We start from the raw sequence: 19,295 nt of genomic DNA on the forward strand, positions 1-19,295 counted from the left end.
GTCATGTAATATAGCCATATTACACATGTATGGGGAGGGTAAGGACATCTTGTTTCAAATGTGGTGAATTTCTTGATGAAGTGAATAGATTACTTCACTGGGCTAAGAAAGACAACATTTAATTTGACATGTTTTCTTTGAATAGGCTACTTTAAGTAGCCTATTAGCATTAACAAACACTGATTTCCCTTTACGAGATACAGAATGTGACAAGAATTCACATCAGCATAGACCTAATTATATACAATAGCATACAGTGCAGAGGTCCCATAGCCTATTTAACGCTTGTTGAGAATAATATAAGATACTCTCTAAACGCAGTACACATTTTTAAACACAAATTTACCTACAACGGGTAATACGCTTTTCTTTTTTAACATTGGCCTTCTGTGCTTGCCGTAGTGCTGTATAAAATCTTTCCTAACCGGAAGTTCCACCCCTTTTCATCCCCTCTCTGGCAGACTGAGTGAGTTTCACATTGACACATAAACAAAATCACAATTTCTATCATAATCCATCCTCTTTAACACTAATAATCAAGTCCCCGGTTCGGCTCAAATATACTTAATCAATTCAGTAGCCAGATGACGAGATACGTAGTTGTTTTCCAACACTTTTTCTTTCCGTTGTTTTAACCGATAATCTGACTCCATCTTTCTCTGCTCCTCCGCAGCGTTCAGTCGGCTGACACAAGCAGCATGGTAAGGACTTCTTGTCATTGAAATGATTAAATACCTAAATCTGCATAGCTGATATTGTTGTATCGTGTGAGTGTGGGAATGGCGTTACCTGAAATGTGTGTTTGTGGTTATATACCAAGCGTTACATACGTAGAAAAGTGGCTAGCTTAGGTGATTAGCATTAGCATATTGCTACTAGCTTCGGCCACCCGGCTAACCGCCTGTCGCATAAGAATGTCATGTTCACGAGCCCATAGCAATATTGATTTACCTAGCTAAATTATGAAGTGCCGGGGTAAATTTCTCCAAAGCAACCACTTTAGCTATGGTAGCTGTAGCTGGTAGTGACCTGGTGCGGGCTGTACTTATCTTACGTTAGCCGTGGATGCCCAGCGAAGTAGAAACTTTAGATATAAAGACCTGTTTAGCCGTCAGCAAGACATGCAATCATCTCAGGCTGATGTGCTCGTGATGCTTTTTCAAGTCTTGCAAGAGTAATGATGGACCTAGTGCTGGGTTTCGATTTCTAACAGAAACATCAGTTCCACCGGTCCCCTAACATCACTTTGTTGTTCAGTTGTAATCTGTGTGTTTTGATGCTTTGTCGGAATAATAATTGTGCCTGCTCTGTTCTTTATTTGTAGCCTCGCAAGATAGAAGAAATCAAAGATTTCCTGCTGACAGCCAGGAGGAAGGATGCCAAGTGTAAGTTAAACTCTGTACTGTCCTCACCTGCCTGTGCTGGTTCATGTAAATGAAAGTAATGTACGTCTTTACTTGAGATAGATAGATAGATAGATAGATAGATATATCTATACACAAACACACATTTAAATGACAAGGTGGCTGACAACTTGCTGGTTAAGGCTCTGACACACCAACCCGACGGCCGACTTGAGCGTACGTTCTGCACGTGCGCGAGACGTAATACGTCTCTAACAGCAGGCAGCGCTAATCTGTATTGTCTCCCAAAAAATGAAAACCGGCAGCTGATTGGACTTTTACAACGGATCATTATGGCGGCTCGTTCGGAATACGATCTCATATTTTACGAAGATAGTTAATTTTAAGCAAGAAATGGGCCCTGCAGTTGCTGAATCTGTCTTCATTTCAGATCGACACAGGTCAGATTTTGAGGGGCGTTAGTCAGGCTCATCCCGTTAGTCATTTCCGGTTTAGCACTCCACCAATCAGATTGGCCATTGATTCAAACTGCCCACCTTCCGATTAAACGTGTCAAATCAGCCCAAATGAAGGCAGACGGCTCCTCAGACTGATGACGGCACGGAACACATCGAACAGGCTCAAGTCACTGACCTCGCCAGACTGTCCTGACGGCCGATAATCGGGTCGGTGTAACAGGGCCTTTACTGGCAGGCCAGATAAACATGAAAACAAATGTTAATTTTGTTTACAGGCAATCATACAAGTCAAATTTATATCAAGAATTTAGTGACAAACCATAATTGAAGTAACATTTGTTGCCTTTCTAGAAAATGTCCAGGAAACTTCCTTGGAAATTATTCAGACATTGGGACTTGTAAAATAAGGCATTACTGCAGTCTGTTTTGGAAAGTACAATAACTTGCGCATCTGTCACTGGAGTTAGAATTTTTTTTTAATCCAAGTAGATGTTTCTGTTGATGAATTGAATCTGAAGTGGCTTTTTTGTCTTCCTTCAGCCGTGAAGATCAAGAAGAACAAGGACAATGTTAAGTTCAAGGTGCGCTGCAGCAGGTACCTGTACACCCTGGTCATCACAGACAAGGAGAAGGCTGAGAAGCTGAAGCAGTCCCTGCCCCCAGGTCAGTATTATTATCAAGAAGTCTGCTTGTGGGGCAAACGAGTGAGATGCAGCAGTCTTTGTTTAAACAGCGAAAGGCTAATTGGGGACCTTGTGAAGGAATGAATGATGTACATTTGACCTTTGGACGTGGTCTTGGATTATTCTGTTTTTAAGAAGTTTGCATCTTGCCTGGGTTTGATTTAAAGATGCCATTTGGAGGTTTGAACCACTTGTGGCTTAGAGCATGTTTGAAGGGCGGGTGAGTTTCTCAATCTAGCATGTAGTACAAGGATGCCCATGCATGCCACAAGCACAGGGATGGCGTTCTATATTTCGGTTGACTGCAGAGGATGGCTATTGTGGTAGCAATGCACTGTAGAGGAAGCAATGAGCTAATGATAATAAAAAAACTCAACCTGATATTAACTAGGGAGTTTTTAGAGCATTCATAGAAACAGATCGTAGCTATTTTATAATGTAGGAAATGGATTCAACGTGCTTATTGGGCCTCAGGAACATAACCATTGCATTTTGGGTGAAAAGAAATATAAACTGTAGATGTTTACAATAAAAAAAAAACTGGGTTTTATAGCATATTAACTAGATATGAGTCTACAGGGTTTAGATAGGTCATTGTGGAAAATGACTAAATGTGCAACTTAAAACACAATTGCAGACACTTCTGCCAAGAGTTTCCTAATAATGGGAAAGAGTCTTCAGGCTGATGTGGACCACTGAAATTTGGGCAGGAGCAACAGTCAGAAAACTGTAAAAATGACTAAATGTCAAGGACATTAGTGTCATTTCACCTCAACATATGCACATATTCCAAACAAAGGGCATGGACAGGGTCTTTGCTGCTGGAGGTTTTATGCAGTGAACATTTTCTAACCTGTTGTGTTTGTCTTTACAGGTCTGGCTGTGAAGGAGCTCAAGTAAATCCGTGATGTACAGATGATTGTAATAAAAATTGGAAAAAGAGTACTTTGTCTGGTTTTGTGTGCATTGTATTGTCATGCTGTAATGCGAACACAATATTTAAAACTGAATTATATGACCGTGTTTTCAGTCAGGGTATAGTGTGGCCAGCTTGTTAAAATGGGTCATACATAGTGTTTTCTTCTTTCCATCTTTCCACCAGATGTCAGATTTGAGCTATAGTCAGACTGCAAAGTGTATAAAGAGAACCACCCTCCATTTCAGACATGTTAATGGTGTATGAAATTGAAATTTTCAAAAATAAATGTGGATATTTACATTAAATGGGCATTTAAAAAAAAAAAAGGCTATTAGTGCAGTTGCCGTTTGAAGATTAAACTGCATTTCACCTTGCGCCAACATAAGTAATTAAAAAAGCAAACTATTGCTATTATCAGTGCATTTATATAGTGTTTCTGTAGGTGTTGGAGATAGAAATGGCTTAATGTAGCAATATATTTGTCTAAACTGGTAAATGTACTTTTTTTTTTTTTTTTTTTTTTTTTTTTTTTTTCTTGGGGGCAATGTTTCTCAGGGTATTAGATTTTTTTGGGAGGGCGTCTTTGCCCGCCCCCTCTTAATTTGTTACACTGCATGTTATTAAACCCCCAATATTATGAGTTATGAAACTTTGATATGTCTTACTTATTTTCTGTAGCTGCTACATTTCCGTGGAACAGTATTATCTGAAACTTCTTTACCTTCTAGGGGCCATACCTTACATCTCACTCTGATGTTCAAATGTCCATTAAGTAGGCTACTGCTCTATTACAAGTTGTGGATGTTTGCAGCATCACTGAAACATCAGTATGTGCACACTTCTGTCTGGGTGCTTATAATAATTCCAGTGAGGACATGGATTACGGAATGGGTGGACTGATCAGCTACAGGGATGAAATCGAGCAGACAACCAGCACTCTGGTTTGACTCCACCGCGTAATACAGGTGCAAAGACAACTCCATATAAATTGACCACCCATTATTTTTTTCTTTTATTTTTTATTTTTTTATAGCCACCAGTTGGTGAAGATAAAAGTTGCTAGTGGTCGATTCGGACGTCCTATGAGGACATAAAGTTGTTTGTAATTGTCTCCGTTGACCACTAGGTGGCTGTGCAGTAGCTGGTTCCGCAGAGAGACTGATGAAGCAGCACTTAAATAAATAAAACACAATGCAAATTTAATGGCTACATAGTAAAAAATAAATAAAAAAATAAAGTGTTTTTTTACAGTCTTACCTCAGACATGCTGGCAGACTGATATTTCTAAACTCCTCAAAAGAGGTGTCTGCGCGCTCCCGTATCGTTTCCTGACTATCGGGGCGCGTTCCCGCTGGTGGTGACTGTTGTGTGCGCGTCTGGAGCGGCTGTTGGTCGGATAGGAGCCGAGGGTCCACACGGACACGGAGACATGGGCGCAGTGTGATTGTTTCTTCTTTCATGTAAAAAAAAAATATATATATATCTCTCGCGGACTTCACTTTACAACAACTCTGTTGTCTCTGCAGGACTTCTTGTGCGGGTTCTATCATGTGTGGCTGAGAGTGTGTTTCCACAAACGAGCATGCTTTTATCATTGTCTTTGTTTGATATGAGACGGGATTAAGATCTCCGGCAGCGGACCGAACAGCCCGCTTTAGTAAAGGGAGGCTAATTTAGGCTGTAGCCGAACTTTTTCTTGGGGCAGGGATGTCTTCGGATCGGATGGATTACATTGCGCCCTGGTGGACTTACTGGCTCCACAATTTCCCTCATATCAACCTGAGGTTTCAGCCCACTGACAACAGCTTCCAGCCCGAAGAAGAGAACTACCAGCAGGTCAGTAAAAGAAGATGGGACACAGCTTTATCAGGAGCCTGGTTATCAAGGACGCGAGTAAAACAGGGACACTATATGTGTCTATGGTACTCAATAGTGAGTTTTTAACAGTAGCCTGTATGGCCATTGGGACATCTAAAATAATCCTGAACTATATGGCTTATGTCCTTCAATAAATGGCTTTTTCTGACACTCCTGTGTTATTACTAAAATCAGTAATCATGATGCTTTATGTTGCCTTCAGATTACATTTTGCACAATCGATGATAAAAGTGGCCCAAAATGTCTCTCTGAATCTCATCCAGTCCACTTAAGTGGTAGCCACCTTGAGGGTGAGCCCACCGCATTTATTAGGAGCTGTAGGCCTATCCAGTCCCAAAGATCAATGGACCAGGTCAAAAATGCTTGGTGCTATCTGTTTCAGGTGTTGCCATTTTGGTGGTCTTCCAAAAAGCAATTCCTCTTTGCAAAAATGACGTTACACTAGAGCTGGGCAATATATCGATATAGTGATATGAGACTAGATATGTCTTAGATTTTGGATATCGTGATATGACACAAGTGTTGTCTTTTCCTGGTTTTAAAGGCTGCATTACAGTAAAGTGATGTCACTTTCTGAACTTACCAGACTGTTGTAACTGTTCTATTATTTGCCTTTACCCACTTCCTCATTATATCCACATTACTGATGATTATTTATAAAAAATCTCACTGTGTAAATATTTTGTGAACGCACCAGAAGTCAACACTACAATATCGTTCCGGTATCGATATCGAAGTATTTGGTCAAAAAATATCATGATATTTGATTTTCTCCATATCGTCCAGCCCTACGTTACACTATTGAGTTAAATGCTTAATTGCGCTTCCCAGTAGAGACAGAACATGTAGATCTTGTAAATACTGCCCTCCATTAGGCTTGGTAACATTTTTAATTTGGACAAATAAGTCTTTGTGTATGTTGGAGAGAGAGAGAGAGAGAGAGAGAGAGAGAGAGAGAGGATCAGGAAGCACACTTCACACTGTAAATGTTGGAATGGGCTGGGAGTTAAAGAAAGTGGTTCCTAACTCCAGAGGCGGGGTCAGACAGGACTGTTTCACACAGTTTTGAAGTGGGTTGGGATCAACTGTTGGATGACTAATGACCTGCTTGTGAACACATGTCAAGTACTATGAATGATGTATTACTTCACTGTTTACTTGTTCAGGGTTATACAGCTTAGCTTCTGTCAGTGCACATAGGCACATCATGCTGAGAGTAGATGACATTTAAGTTCATCGTTGCAGCGTCTCAGCACCGTTGTTCAGCCATGTTTCCACAACAACAAAAACACAGCAGTCTCTGAACTCGCGTTGGGAGTTTCGTTGAAGTTGGATGTAGTCCAGTTTGTTGTCTAATGAGCGGACACTTGCAAGCAGGATAGATGAGACAGGTGGCTGTCTAGCGTTAGCTTTCCACCTAGCTCACACTCCTGCACTCGTTCCGCGTTTCACCGCTTTGGATGTCCCCTTACCCGACTAGCGGCGTCGAGCTACACCGCAGGCTGAGGTGCTGGTCTCTGCAGCTGGCGAAGCTCGCGTAGTGTGTCGAGTATTCCGTCTGTAACAAAGTGTCCTGCATATTCTCTCCGATCTGTACCGATGGATACCGGTGGTACACATGTGCGGTAGTTTGAACGCACATAATTGTTGTAAAAGTTTGCTGCTGAAAAGACGAGAGCCTGATTAGCGAAGCTTCAAGATGGCTGACACTCGGCTCACATCGGCTCGCATCGGGTAGTGACAGTCCCACCCCCTATGGGCGGGTTGAAAACATGCGGAACTAGCTGGCTGTAGTCCACAAAGTCTGGGCAAAAATGCCTCCGATGACGCTAAATGATGATTTTTGCGTCATGAAAGGCTTTTTTCCAGACCCACAATACAGAGAAATCTAGTCTCAGGGGGACATGAGGGAAGGAAGCAGGGTCGTTTGAAAATACTACCGTGTTTCTACTGATACAAAGCTTAATGCTATAATCGGTGAAGTATCCCTTTAAATATAATGGTTTCCCAACTTGTTACTGGAACGCGGTTAGCTCGGGTGTGACGTCATTCCTAGTCCTGACCTCCGACTTCTAAGATAAATGGAACGCAGCATATAACCCGATAGCAAGGTAAGGCACTAAAGCATTGGCTTCAACATTAGCTGTGATGCCTCCCTTTGCTTTTAGCTGCTTCACCAACAGTACTAGTTTGATGCACTTCTGCTCCACAACGTATGAGATGGAAGCACAACTAAATTGGATTTTTGTCGAGACGAGAGAGGCAAAGTGAAGGAGATTTCTTTTCTTCTCATGCTGCCAGTTTCCATTCTCTGTAGCACTGTGGAAGTAGAGTCTGGGCCATGGGATGTGGGAGGGGAGCATGGATGTATTATAGGAGGGGAGGGTGGTGAGTCTCAGCAGGACCGTCAACCACAGACAGGCACTCAAGTCAGGGATGGGGAAACCCCCATCATCACGCCCATCAACCTCTCTTGTTTTATGACTTTTACGTATGTTTCTCTCTCGGACACAACCATGCTCCTGCTCTCTTATGTCTGTTGTTTCAAACCCTTCATGCTCCCACTTTGTAGAACAATTTTCTGCACAGCACCAAAGCTAATGACATAATTTTAAGCTGATGCGATGCTATTTAGGCCATTACATTTCCTGTCCTTTGTGGGCTGTCAGACTTAATTTTGATCACCACCTCCTTGGTTGACTTCATGAGTAGCAGTGACGATACGCAAAGGATGTTCAAACTGGGAAAGCAGCTGATATATCGCCCCTGGATGTACTTGCATAGTTGTTAAGTTGTGAATTAAACTTGCTAATGAAGTGACACATATCAACTATACTGTAAGGCAGTAAAAACATACAGACAGGTGGCCGGGTTAGCTCAGTGGTAGCGCAGGCGCACATGTACTGAGAGGAAAGGTTTATTCCTCGACGCAGAGGTCCAGGGTTTGAATCCAACTTGTGACGATTTCCTGAATGTCTTCCCTCTCTCTCTCACCTAGCTGTCCTGTCAAAAAATTAAAGGTGGAAAAGCCCCAAAAAATACAGAAAAACCATACAAAAGTCTATGTTTAAGGGAATTTACCGGTGTCGTTTTGTTTCTTAACACTGCATTGCTTCACACTGTGGTATTAATGAAAATCCAATTTGTTTCTGCGCCGGGATAATTACAGCATTGCAACTGTGTTTATTGGTAAAGAATTCATTCTAACGGAACAAAAATGAAGCTTTATAATCGAGCCGTGTAATGTTGAGTCCATTCTTTTGTAAATAAATTGCTGAATCAATGTTAAGTTGGCCGCGGCTGTGCAGAGTATTGAGCAGTTGAGCCGCGCCTTTAACCCAGGCCGTGTGCCTTTTCAGACCAGTTGTAATTGGCTAGTTGTAGTGTGGGAAATCACGTGAATTCTTCTGTTGGATTTGGGCCATCGAATGTGATGGAATGCAAGGGGTCGTGATCTTTCACTGTTCTTTGTCTGCATGTGTACTTGTGTGTGTGTGTGTGTGTGTGGTAGTAGGTTTCTTACCCTCTGTTGGGCACTGGTATTGTCAGGAATGGAATGTCTGAATCACCTGACTCGAGTTCATCCTCTAATTTCTGTCTTCTGACAATAAGCAAGCTGTTCTTCATTTTACAGTCACATATTTTGGAAAATCTCATCCAGAGCTGCATCTAACTGCAGAGTTAAGGGTTCTCTCTGCCAGAAAGGAACTGCAATATGTCATACGACTTGTTGTCCAACTAGACTTGAGCTCCCCTAAACACATGAAATTGTGGGAGGTCTCTAAAATATTGACAATATACTATTTTTGCCATGCATTGGTAAATTAATGTATTTTCATCATTATTGATGTATGATTAATGCATGAGGGTTAGTCATCACTAAATCACTTTAATAAGGGTACCGGTATGCATGCTATTCTCGCCATCACCATGTGGACAAAAAAAACAACTTTTTTAGTCCACGTCAGCCTGGCGTGCTCTGTGTTTGCTCAATGGTGTTTTTTGCCTCCAACGTCGCCTTCCAGGCAGCTAACCCTAACCTTAACCCTAAACATAACCATTGCTGTGCTGCCTGGAAGGCGACGTTGGGGGCAAAAAACACCAAACACCCTCTGTGTTTGGTTTAACGCTCACACATTTGGATGTTTATAGGCTATTTGAGCTATCTGTGTCTTATTTATGCCTATAAACTATAGAATATACTACTGCACTATCTATATACTATCACACTGCATAGTATACTGTGCCCTGCTTTAGTTTGCCCGTATTGTATTATACTGTGATGTTTGGTTTAGATACCCATGTATATTATATATCAGATGTGCTGACATAATGCAGGTAGGCTTACATGCTTGCAGCTATGAATGTTTCTTTTCAAGAGTCCCAGTCAGTCCACTCTTTGAGCGGGCTTTGAGGCACGCCCCTTGGAGAAAAACAATAAAGCTCACTTGACAGCCGTGGTATAGTTTGTACACTGCTGCAAAAGTGTTTATACCTGCTACACTCGATGATAGCATGAAGCCTGCATTTATAGCTGCCCACTAGCTGCATCACGCTGCCTACCTGATCTCCCTCCAAGAACGGACAGTCTGGACATTTGTGGACAGTCTTTTCTCGAAGGAATTCATTGTGTTGCACTCAGTTATACACACATTAAGCACTTGCATGCTGAGGCCTTTACTTGGTGGGAAAATGACACCCCAGCATTGTTGATGATTGCTCTGGGGACGCACATGCTCCTCAGATAATCTGCTGATGTTTGTCTGACGGGTTTAATTAATTTCTCTCTCTCTGTCCCGAGGTCTAGACGATGAAACAAGGGCAAAAACTGAAAAAGCTCACCCCAAAATAGGATGGGGCTCTAGTTTTCTAATATTTGTGTGTGTGTGTGTGTGTGTGTGTGTGTGTGTGTGTGTGTGTGTGTGTGTGTGTGTGTGTGTGCGTGTGTGCGTTTGTGTGTGTGTGTTGAGCCAGACATAATGTGTAGGTCAGCAGGTCCTCGTCCATCTGACTTCCCTTCCCATTTCCTGCTTTGTGACCCAAACAAGTTTTTGCCAAATACTTTCTGTGTCCGTAACGTGGACTGCTGGTCCTCATATTCAGATACTATCCAATCAGTCAGGCCAGGGTTACAACCGTTTATTGGTGAATTTATGTTCATTGTAAATGCTATTATTGAGTGACATAATGCTGGAACTCCAATATAATCCTGAAATAACGTAATAATGAAATAATAATGTGCACTGAGCTTGGTGTTTGCTTCATGGTATGGTATGTTCCACTAGCGGCGCCAGGATTTTGATTGTTCGTGGGCCTCCAGAAAACTGATGATGGGCCAATTAAAATAAGCCAAAAAAAAAATGTATTCAGGTTCCCCCTGCATACAGCCAGACAGACACTAACGTTAAGACACTACTTGCCTTGCTGGTGTGAGGGGGTTGGCTATGGGAGGACTTGATGGGGAGAGGGCAGCCGAGCAGGATGGTAACTCGTCACTTGTAACCGCGTTACTTAAAATTTCCTCCTTCTGCTCCTCGGAGCGTTTCTTGCTGAATTTAAATGAAAACGCTTTGCGTTTCATATTAGCTAATAGCTACAGTCTGTGTCTGTCTCACTGAGCTTGCTTGAAAAGCTTGCGCGCAAACGTCATTCATTTCATTGGATCACTTGCTGGTGACGATGCAGCCTGTGGGCGGGCTTAAGAGTCCACACGTGGGGTAGAAGCCGCTGATTGGCTGAGAAGCTTTCACTCAAAGCTTTCCTCGGGCTGCTTATTGGATGAACTGCTAGAATTAAAATCACTCACTACTCACTATAGGCCTAAAAATGGGCGGGCCCGGTCCTAAAATGGGTGGGCCCAGGCCCACCCGGGCCCAATGGTAGCGCCGCGGGTGGTATGTTCATGTTGTGTGTATCAGTCCTCTGTTCTCCAGAGGTGGGTAGGAACGAGTTACATTTACTCCGTTACATTTACTTGAGTAAGTTTTTGAAAAAATTATACTTCTAGGAGTAGTTTTAAATCACTATACTTTTTACTTTTACTTGAGTAGATTTGTGAAGAAGAAACTGTACTCTTACTCCGCTACATGAGCTTGTTACTTTTCTTTTTACCTCTTTGGTATTCTACGTGTCATTGTTTTCATCCCCCCCGCGTACGCCTCATTTTAATGTTTTATTTTGACAGAGAGAGAGAGACTTCCGCTAAAGGTTTGTACCACGTGACTGTGTTTCACCAATCAAACGTAGTTGTGCAGTCTCGTTACGTGACCATACTCAATCTCAGCAGCGGGACGGGTTAGCAAAGCAGAAATGTCAGAATCAACCATCGGCAATGCAGACCCAGACGAGGAGGAACACCCCTGGCCTCATAATGAAAGCACGTTTACCTTAGTCAAAGTGTGAAACAGCAGCTACATTACCTTGTTCTAGTTCTGCCTGCAGAGCCTGGTAAAAAAGTATAAAGGTTTGGAAATTTGTGTTACTTGTGCTTATTTATTTTTTAGTTATGATTATTTTATTGATTTTATTTTTTAAGTACTTGACTTTACCTGGATTATTTTAGTTTAAGCTATTTTCTAATTAATTAATTCATTTTAATTTATTTTATTGATTGGATGAACTATAATTTGCCTAAAGATGATTATTTTGTATTTTTGTCCGTCTGATTGAATGCTTGTGTTAAAAAATAAATCAGATGTTACTCAAGAGTTACTCAGTACTTGAGTAGTTTTTCCACCAAGCACTTTTTTACTCTTACTCAAGTAATTATTTGGATGACTACTTTTTACTTTTACTTGAGTCATATTATTCTGAAGTAACAGTACTTTTACTTGAGTACAATTTTTGGCTACTCTATTTACCTCTGCTGGTCTCTGAGCCAGCAAGAAGCATTATTGCTATTGGCAGGGCCAATTGTATCCAACAAAATTAGAAGTTAGGCGGTTGCTCTTTAAAATAATATCAACTAATGTGCTACTTAGAACGCTCCTTTGTCCTAAAGTTGAGAAATTATGTGTATGTTAAAATGTCTCTACCACTGTATGGTTCTTGGCCATTAAAACTGATTCTTATTCTGGACATTTGACATTTTGGGAAAGACACTTTATTTACTTTTCTTGACAAGAGTTAGATGAGAAGATTTAGTAACTCGCTATCTGGAGGTCATAGCTTACCCACATTTGTCATTATCTGTGGTTGACACAGTCATTACTGTAAAGATTGTGGATGTACACTCAATGTATGCTCAGTCAAGCACGGAAAATAGCATAACGTGTTTTCATGCTTTTGCTGAAGGGAAATGTGCCATGTTGTTTACTCTCACTACTAAAATAGTCTCTAGGTCCAGGAGCTACTGGAGTGTGGGATGCATTATGTCCTGAACATTAGCAAGAATGGAGAAAAAAAGCTTTTTGTATATTAAAGTGCTCATATTATGCTCATTTTTAGGTTCATAATTGTATTAAGAGGTTATATTAGAATAGGTTTACATGGTTCAATTTTCCAAAAACACCATACTTTTCACCCTGTGTTGAGCTCTCCGTTTTAGCTACAGAGTGAGGCATCTCACTTCTGTTCCATCTTTGCTAGGAGTCGCACATGCACAGTAGCTAGGTAAGCACTGCTAGCTAGTCAGTTGCAGAGTATAAGGGCGTTCCACGCTAGCAGCTAGGTGAGAATTATAACGTGTGTTACAAAGTGACCAACGTTTGTCACAGAAGTAAAGGCTGGACTACAATAGAGCTGTTTGGAGCAGTTTGTGAACAGTGTTTTCTCTGGAAGATGGTAAGTCCCTTTGGGGTGGACGTTGGGCTTTTTCACTTTGTAAACCTAGTACATGCACAAAAAAGATATATAACACAATAAAGGAAAGGGAAAAGGCCAAAAAGCATAATATGAGCACTTTAAGGTTGAGATATTTATCATGTTCGTCCTTCGGCTTGCTCCAACTTCAGGTCACTTTATAGAACTAACAGCTTTGGATACTCAGTAATTTAGTTTAATGAAAAATAAATCAGTATTATTATCTTAGCTAACATGGATATTTGTACAATTTGTACATAATTACAGATGATTAAAGAACACTTGCCTATCCTTCAGCACATGGGAACAACAACTTTTCTTAATAGCAGCACCATTTGTCCTTGACAAACAACAGCACTTTTCTCGTCTCACCACTGATCACTTTAATGTCCAGCTCAGACAAGTTCCTAATGAAAGCTTTTATCCTGCTATTACTATGGCCTAGAATGATATGGGATAAATGAACAAGCCACAGACTATGCGTTTCGATTACAGGAGCAAACACACACTTAACACACTCGATCTTTCTGCTTTATTGGCTTTTCATCCAGAGATTCTGTGGGAACAATGTTCCACCTGAGTGCATGCAAACAGCTCCTTCTCCAGACCTTTCGGTTTCATCTGTTGTCTTTGTTTTCCCTTCCTCTCACCGGTTCTGTGTTAAAGGTGCAGTAGGTAAGACTTAGGCCCTGTTTACACGATGACGCTCGCGGGTGAAAACGAAAAAAATATTTTATTGGATGTGCCTTTCGTTTATACGGCGACGGCGTTTTTGGGGCTTAAAAACGCAAAAAAGTGAAACCACCCTCCAGAGTGGAAATCTTTAAAACGCTCCACTGTTGCGTTACCGCCTAAAGGGTAAAAACGCAAAAGTCTGAAGACAGAAGTGTGGAGAAAGACAAGAAAAAAGGCGTCCAGGTAGTCTGTTGTTACGGAGTAGGCTATAGAAATGATAGGCTCCTGTTATCTAAAAGAAGAAGCACAATATTTAAATGATTTCGACAATGTGGATAAGGTTGTTATAGTTCGATGACCATATGTAGGCTATTCATTTGAGCCAGCGGCTCTCAAGCAGCGGCTGCGAGGCTCAGGGTATTGGTAGTGCTCCCGTGGGTGCTGTGCTGTGGCTTATCACGGTCAACTGTGCCAGTCATCATCAGACCAACATGCAACTCCACCTCCTCATCTTTCCAAACAAGCTTTTGCTGTTCGCTTCGACATGTTTTGGTTTCGCGCTACTAAGGAGAGAAGTAGAAGGAAGGTTCTACGCAGGCGCGCGGGCTTGGTGGTGTTGTGTGGCAGTGCCACCTAGCCGCCTGGCGTGCCTACTACATCGAATTTCACACACTTTTGTGTCACCATATGCACGCAGATCCCCCCCCCCCCAAAACTCTTGTCTAAACGCAGAATAAAAAGCCACTTTTGCGTTTTCTCTTCAGATCGTTTCCATCTAAACATAGCCTTATAAAACTAACTTTCTGTCATATTTGCTGAAACTGACCCTATGTTCGAGTAGAACTACATGAAGCAGGTATTTAAAAAAAAAAACTACACCACCTACAGCCTGTAGTGTGATTTGCAAAAATCCACCGCTCCCTGTTCAGATGCACCAATCAGGGCCAGGGGGGGGGGTGTCTAACTGTGTGTCAATCACTGCTCATTCACAAGCATTCATTCTCCCTTGTGGGGGGAGGGGCTTAGGAAACCGTTTTGTGCTTTAGCAGAAAGGGGAGGGACTGAGAATATTTTTTTTTTGGCTATGTCCTGGATCTTCGCAATCCTACCTACAGCACCTTTACTCAGTTTTCCTTCACCTTCCCCTTTTTGTTCACTCATGTTAGTCCTTCACATACATGTACATGGATGTGCCGTTGTGTCAGAGCCGCTCATGTTTGGAAGACTGAGTGGATTTATGTGAAGTCATGAGAACAAAACACATATTTTGCCACTTTCAGAAAAAGACGATGTCCTTCAACTGCTGCAGTGATTTCCTAAAGTGCACTTTCTATCGTGTTGATTGTTAATATTCCTAATTTTGTGCTCTCAAATATTTGATTCTTTATTCTCACAATTGCATTTCAATTTGACTGATTATAGCTGATTTTTCAACTAGATGCATGAGCCGTTGTGTAGTTTGTGTGATAGAAAATGGAAAACGCATACCAAGGGCTGAAAATCCATTATCTGTTCAGCTATCACAACAGCTGTGATTGCATTGGAAATTTAACAACCCCTATTGCCTCCTGAGACCCAGCCCATTGACTTATGTCCACTGTAGTGGACATTTGAGTTTCATTCATCTCCTTGGAATCTTTTGTGCAAGTCTCTTAATTCCTGCTGTACTGTACAGAGGACATCCTGGGCTTTTCAGTGATGTGTTATTTGATTGGCTGGGAGGCCGGGAACCGCCTCTATCTTTCAATCCAAAATGTACAGCATAGGAACAAGCACATTTTATGGAAAGATAAGAGAGGAGTCAAATATTGTTTGTCTATGGTTTTGTTACTATGATAATAATATATTTTCTTGTTCATTAAGGCATTAGTTAAGGATTAAGAATCATATATTGAGTTCTGATAGAAACTACATTATGTATCTTTTGAAAAATTTGCCATTTTATGAATGTCAATTATAGTGGACATCGGGACTATCTTCATGTAAATAATGACTCCACATCTACCAAATTTGTCTGTTTTCGTACTCAAATGATCCTGTTGTCCACTACAGTTGACATTCTTTAAATAAATAAAAATTAAAAAATTATAATTGTAAGATGTTTTTTTAACCTTAAACAGGTATGGAATAGGGCTGGGCGATATGGACCAAAAGTCATATCCCGATATATTTTGGCTGAATATCGATATACGATATATATCCCGATTCTTTCCGCAAAGTGAGAGCAAATGTTCAATCAAAGTCAAAGCCAAATATGACATGTCACAAGTAGATTCATAGAAACCGGTTGCAAAATCAAATGAATAAATAATAAACAGGTTTCTTCACCTGGTTCAATGCTCAGCTGTTCAAATAACAATAAATTGTAAACATAAATACTGTATAACAACAGGAGTACCTTTTTTGAAATCAAAGCTCCATAAGGTTTGTTTTAGTTTTTTCCAACGTTTTAAATTGTTAAATTTTTCTTCTACACATTTTCAGCGCTTATTTCTACGTCCCATATTTTCTAATATAGGGCTGGGCGATATAGAGAAATTCAGATATCATGATATTCTTGACCAAATACCTCGATATCGATATTGTGGCGATATATTCTAGAGTCTACAGTTGGTGCTCTCGCAAAATATCTTCACACTTAGATTTTAGATAAATAATCATTAATAATAGAACAGTCTGGTAAGTTCAGAAAAGTACATCACTTCACTGTAATGCAGCCTTTAAAAGCAGGAAAAGACACTTATGGTCATATCACGATATTACGATATCCAAAATCTAAGACGATATCTAGTCTCATATCACGATATCGATATAATATCGATATATCGCCCAGCCCTAGTATGGAATCACAAAAAAATATGATAAGGAATAACACATTTTTCCTTGGTTCTCAGGAGGTTAAATCTGTCATTCTTGATTTCCATGCTCTCTGTCCCGCCTCAGCCTCTCCCTGTTGGTGTGAAGGCCTGTGTAACGTTATCGTTAACACAGTGATTCACCTCAGCTCAGCCTCTGTGGCAATCACTGGGTCTTTTTTAGTCCTTGTGTGTCATGCATACATATAGAAAGACACACTCACAGTGTCCCCTCTGGCTCTCCAGAAGGTCATTAACCCCAATCTGTCTCTGTAGTGCTTGAAGGCAGTGATTAGCATCACCCCATTGGCTGGATGGTATTGCTGAGGTCTGTACTAATAAGGTAGTATGTCCATCCCTCATGCAGATCTAACAACATTTGAACGGGAAATGACAGCACTGAATGACTATCCATGGTGCCAGGGCTTTATGACTGTTTGGTATTCCTCTGCATTTTAGTTTGGTGATGAAGAACTGATCTGGGACAAGTTGATTCACGCAGCCACATTCCCCTCCAGTGGAAACACAATGAAACTCTGCTCTTCCATGGAAGCTAGGGGGCTGGGTTTCCTTTTGTTGTGGGGGTGTGTAGCATCAAAAACCATGACCTCTGACTCCCCCGAGGGAAAGGTTTGGGCTTTGGGTTCACAGAGGGTGTCTAGGAAAAAGGGAGATACCTTGCTTCACTGCACTTCAAAGGTGTCCCTGTAAGCATGGCCTGCACAGAAGCAGTTACCAGAAAGAGATTCATGAAGTTTATACAGAACAACAGGAATAAGCCAAACATGGCGCTTGCCAAAGCTAAAAAGAAAATCTCACAAACATCCTCAGACCCTCAGGTTGTTGTGGCAGCAATGTTGAGGGCAACAAAGCAGTGCAGTGTAAGAGATTTAAAGGGCAATGAAGCCCCTTCTTCCTCCCTTTTCCTCCTCTCATCCATAACCCATGGGCTGCTTTGCTGGGACTTAATGGCGTCCCAGCTGTGAACATGGGCAGGCCCAGCCGAGTGCACTCTGCCGGAAAGAGCCCCGGTCTCCAGGACGTTCACCCAGAGTGTCAGAGTGCGACAGGCAGCAGCATGGAGGGAGATAATGAGATGGACTGCTCCATTGATCTCTGGGGAGAGGGGCATTTCTTCATAGTGATGCCATTTCTCAAAGCATTCGGCAGCCTACATTCAGCCCTTCATGGCGGTTCAAATGTATTGTATAAAGTGTTGTTAATATATTTTGTTAAATGTATCAAAGGAGGAAACTCGGGAGGAATAATTTGTGGCTGCCTCACAATAACATTTCTAAAAGGAATCAATCTGTTTTTGCTCTTTAAAGGGGCACTCCAACAATTCTGCACACGAAGATCAGTTTACTCATCAAGAGAAGTACTGAAAACTGTTTAGTAATGTACGGGGGAGCTTTGTTAAGTCTGCGGAAATTACTGATCATGCTATCAGAGTTATCTCAGCTTGAGCTTGCATTATGGGAATTGTAGGATCCGGTGCTTTTGGAGCTTTACTCATACTTGTAACTACAAGTCAGGGTATCTCTTGCCGCTGCTACATCGATTTTGACCCTCATTTTTTGGTCAGTCGCACAACTTTATGGACGTGAAATACGAATTCACTGGAATATCCCTTTAAGAAAAAGAGGAGAAAATTTCAATTTTTAGAAGTTAAGTAAGAGACTAAAATCATCTCTACGGATTTCCAACAACAAGAAGAGGCTCCTGCTGCTCACTAGGCTTTGACTTTTAAGGTGGAATTTCTTTCTTTGTCCCTGTCTTCTTCCTTCTCTAACTGACCTGACACCCGTTTAACCCCTACCATGTTTATGGAATGTCACTGTCCATTCAGGCTGCACAAACACACACACACACACACACACACACACACACACACACACACACACACACACACACTGTACATCAGTGCACGCTGCGCCTGGAGACCTCCTCCACATCACACAGCTGTCTGCCAACTGGTGTGGAGCAGCCATGCTTGCGGAAGACACTTCATATCGCTTAGAGTGCATTTAGCACTGCTCCAAAGCTTCTGGAATTCCACTGTTAGTCCGGCTTAGCAGATGCACTGCAACAGATGGAGGTGCTTTCCATCTCTATATATTAATTATGGTCACTACTTTTACTACGTTTATAAAAATAGATTTTGAATGGGCGCTCAGCATAAGGCACAATCTATATCCACTTAAGACTGTTGTGAGTTTGCATCCGTCTCGACATGCAGCACATTCTCCACCTCCTCTGTTTTCTGTCTCGTTCCCTTCTTCTCCAATGAAGCGCCTTTTTAACTGCGAAGTGCCCATCAAGAGGTATTTAATTAAGTCACGATTTTCTGGGTAAAACATGCCATTCCTCTATACATGGACAGTGAACATTTGGAAAAGAAAATCAGCAAGAAATCTCTGTTTAGAGTTCTTGTTTAGAGAAGTTGCGGGACTGTGATGCTTTAAAGGCCCAGTGTGTAACGTGTTTAGTTGTTCATTACCAAATGCGGTGTTGCACGTCCACAAACTTGTCCTTTTTCATGAATATTTACCTCCACCATCAATTCCAAGTATTCTTTTTGGCTTGAAATTTTACATTTGCATTTGCATAAACTGGGGTAGACGCTCCATATGAAATACGTTAGCCGGTAAGGGACATACAGG

The 19,295-nt window shown here is 41.4% G+C and overlaps 2 protein-coding genes across 2 annotated transcripts in view; both read left to right on the plus strand.

The window, feature by feature from the left end:
• The first annotated feature begins 387 nt into the window (after window positions 1-387).
• Window positions 388-3,450, plus strand: rpl38 (ribosomal protein L38). Its single transcript, XM_028567781.1, has 5 exons — window positions 388-466; window positions 674-701; window positions 1,325-1,385; window positions 2,363-2,485; window positions 3,380-3,450. The coding sequence occupies exons 2-5, from the start codon at window positions 699-701 to the stop codon at window positions 3,403-3,405; spliced, it is 213 nt and encodes a 70-aa protein (XP_028423582.1). The 5' UTR covers window positions 388-466; window positions 674-698; the 3' UTR covers window positions 3,406-3,450.
• A 1,350-nt stretch (window positions 3,451-4,800) lies between these two features.
• The window catches only part of ttyh2 (tweety family member 2), a 67,780-nt gene continuing 53,285 nt past the window's right edge, over window positions 4,801-19,295 (plus strand). Inside the window, exon 1 of the mRNA XM_028568759.1 lies at window positions 4,801-5,260. Coding sequence (XP_028424560.1) covers window positions 5,132-5,260 — 129 coding nt within the window. The 5' untranslated portion in view covers window positions 4,801-5,131. The remainder of the gene's footprint in view (window positions 5,261-19,295) is intronic.

This window comes from Perca flavescens, chromosome 21, assembly GCF_004354835.1.
Source record: "Perca flavescens isolate YP-PL-M2 chromosome 21, PFLA_1.0, whole genome shotgun sequence".
Classification (NCBI taxonomy): Eukaryota; Metazoa; Chordata; class Actinopteri; order Perciformes; family Percidae; genus Perca; species Perca flavescens.

Bases quoted from the DNA above. Each gene is read 5' to 3' on its own strand.
- rpl38 (XM_028567781.1), top strand. The intron at 1,386-2,362 runs GTAAGTTAAACT...GTCTTCCTTCAG, and splicing joins CAGGAGGAAGGATGCCAAGT to CCGTGAAGATCAAGAAGAAC. The intron at 2,486-3,379 runs GTCAGTATTATT...TTGTCTTTACAG, and splicing joins GAAGCAGTCCCTGCCCCCAG to GTCTGGCTGTGAAGGAGCTC.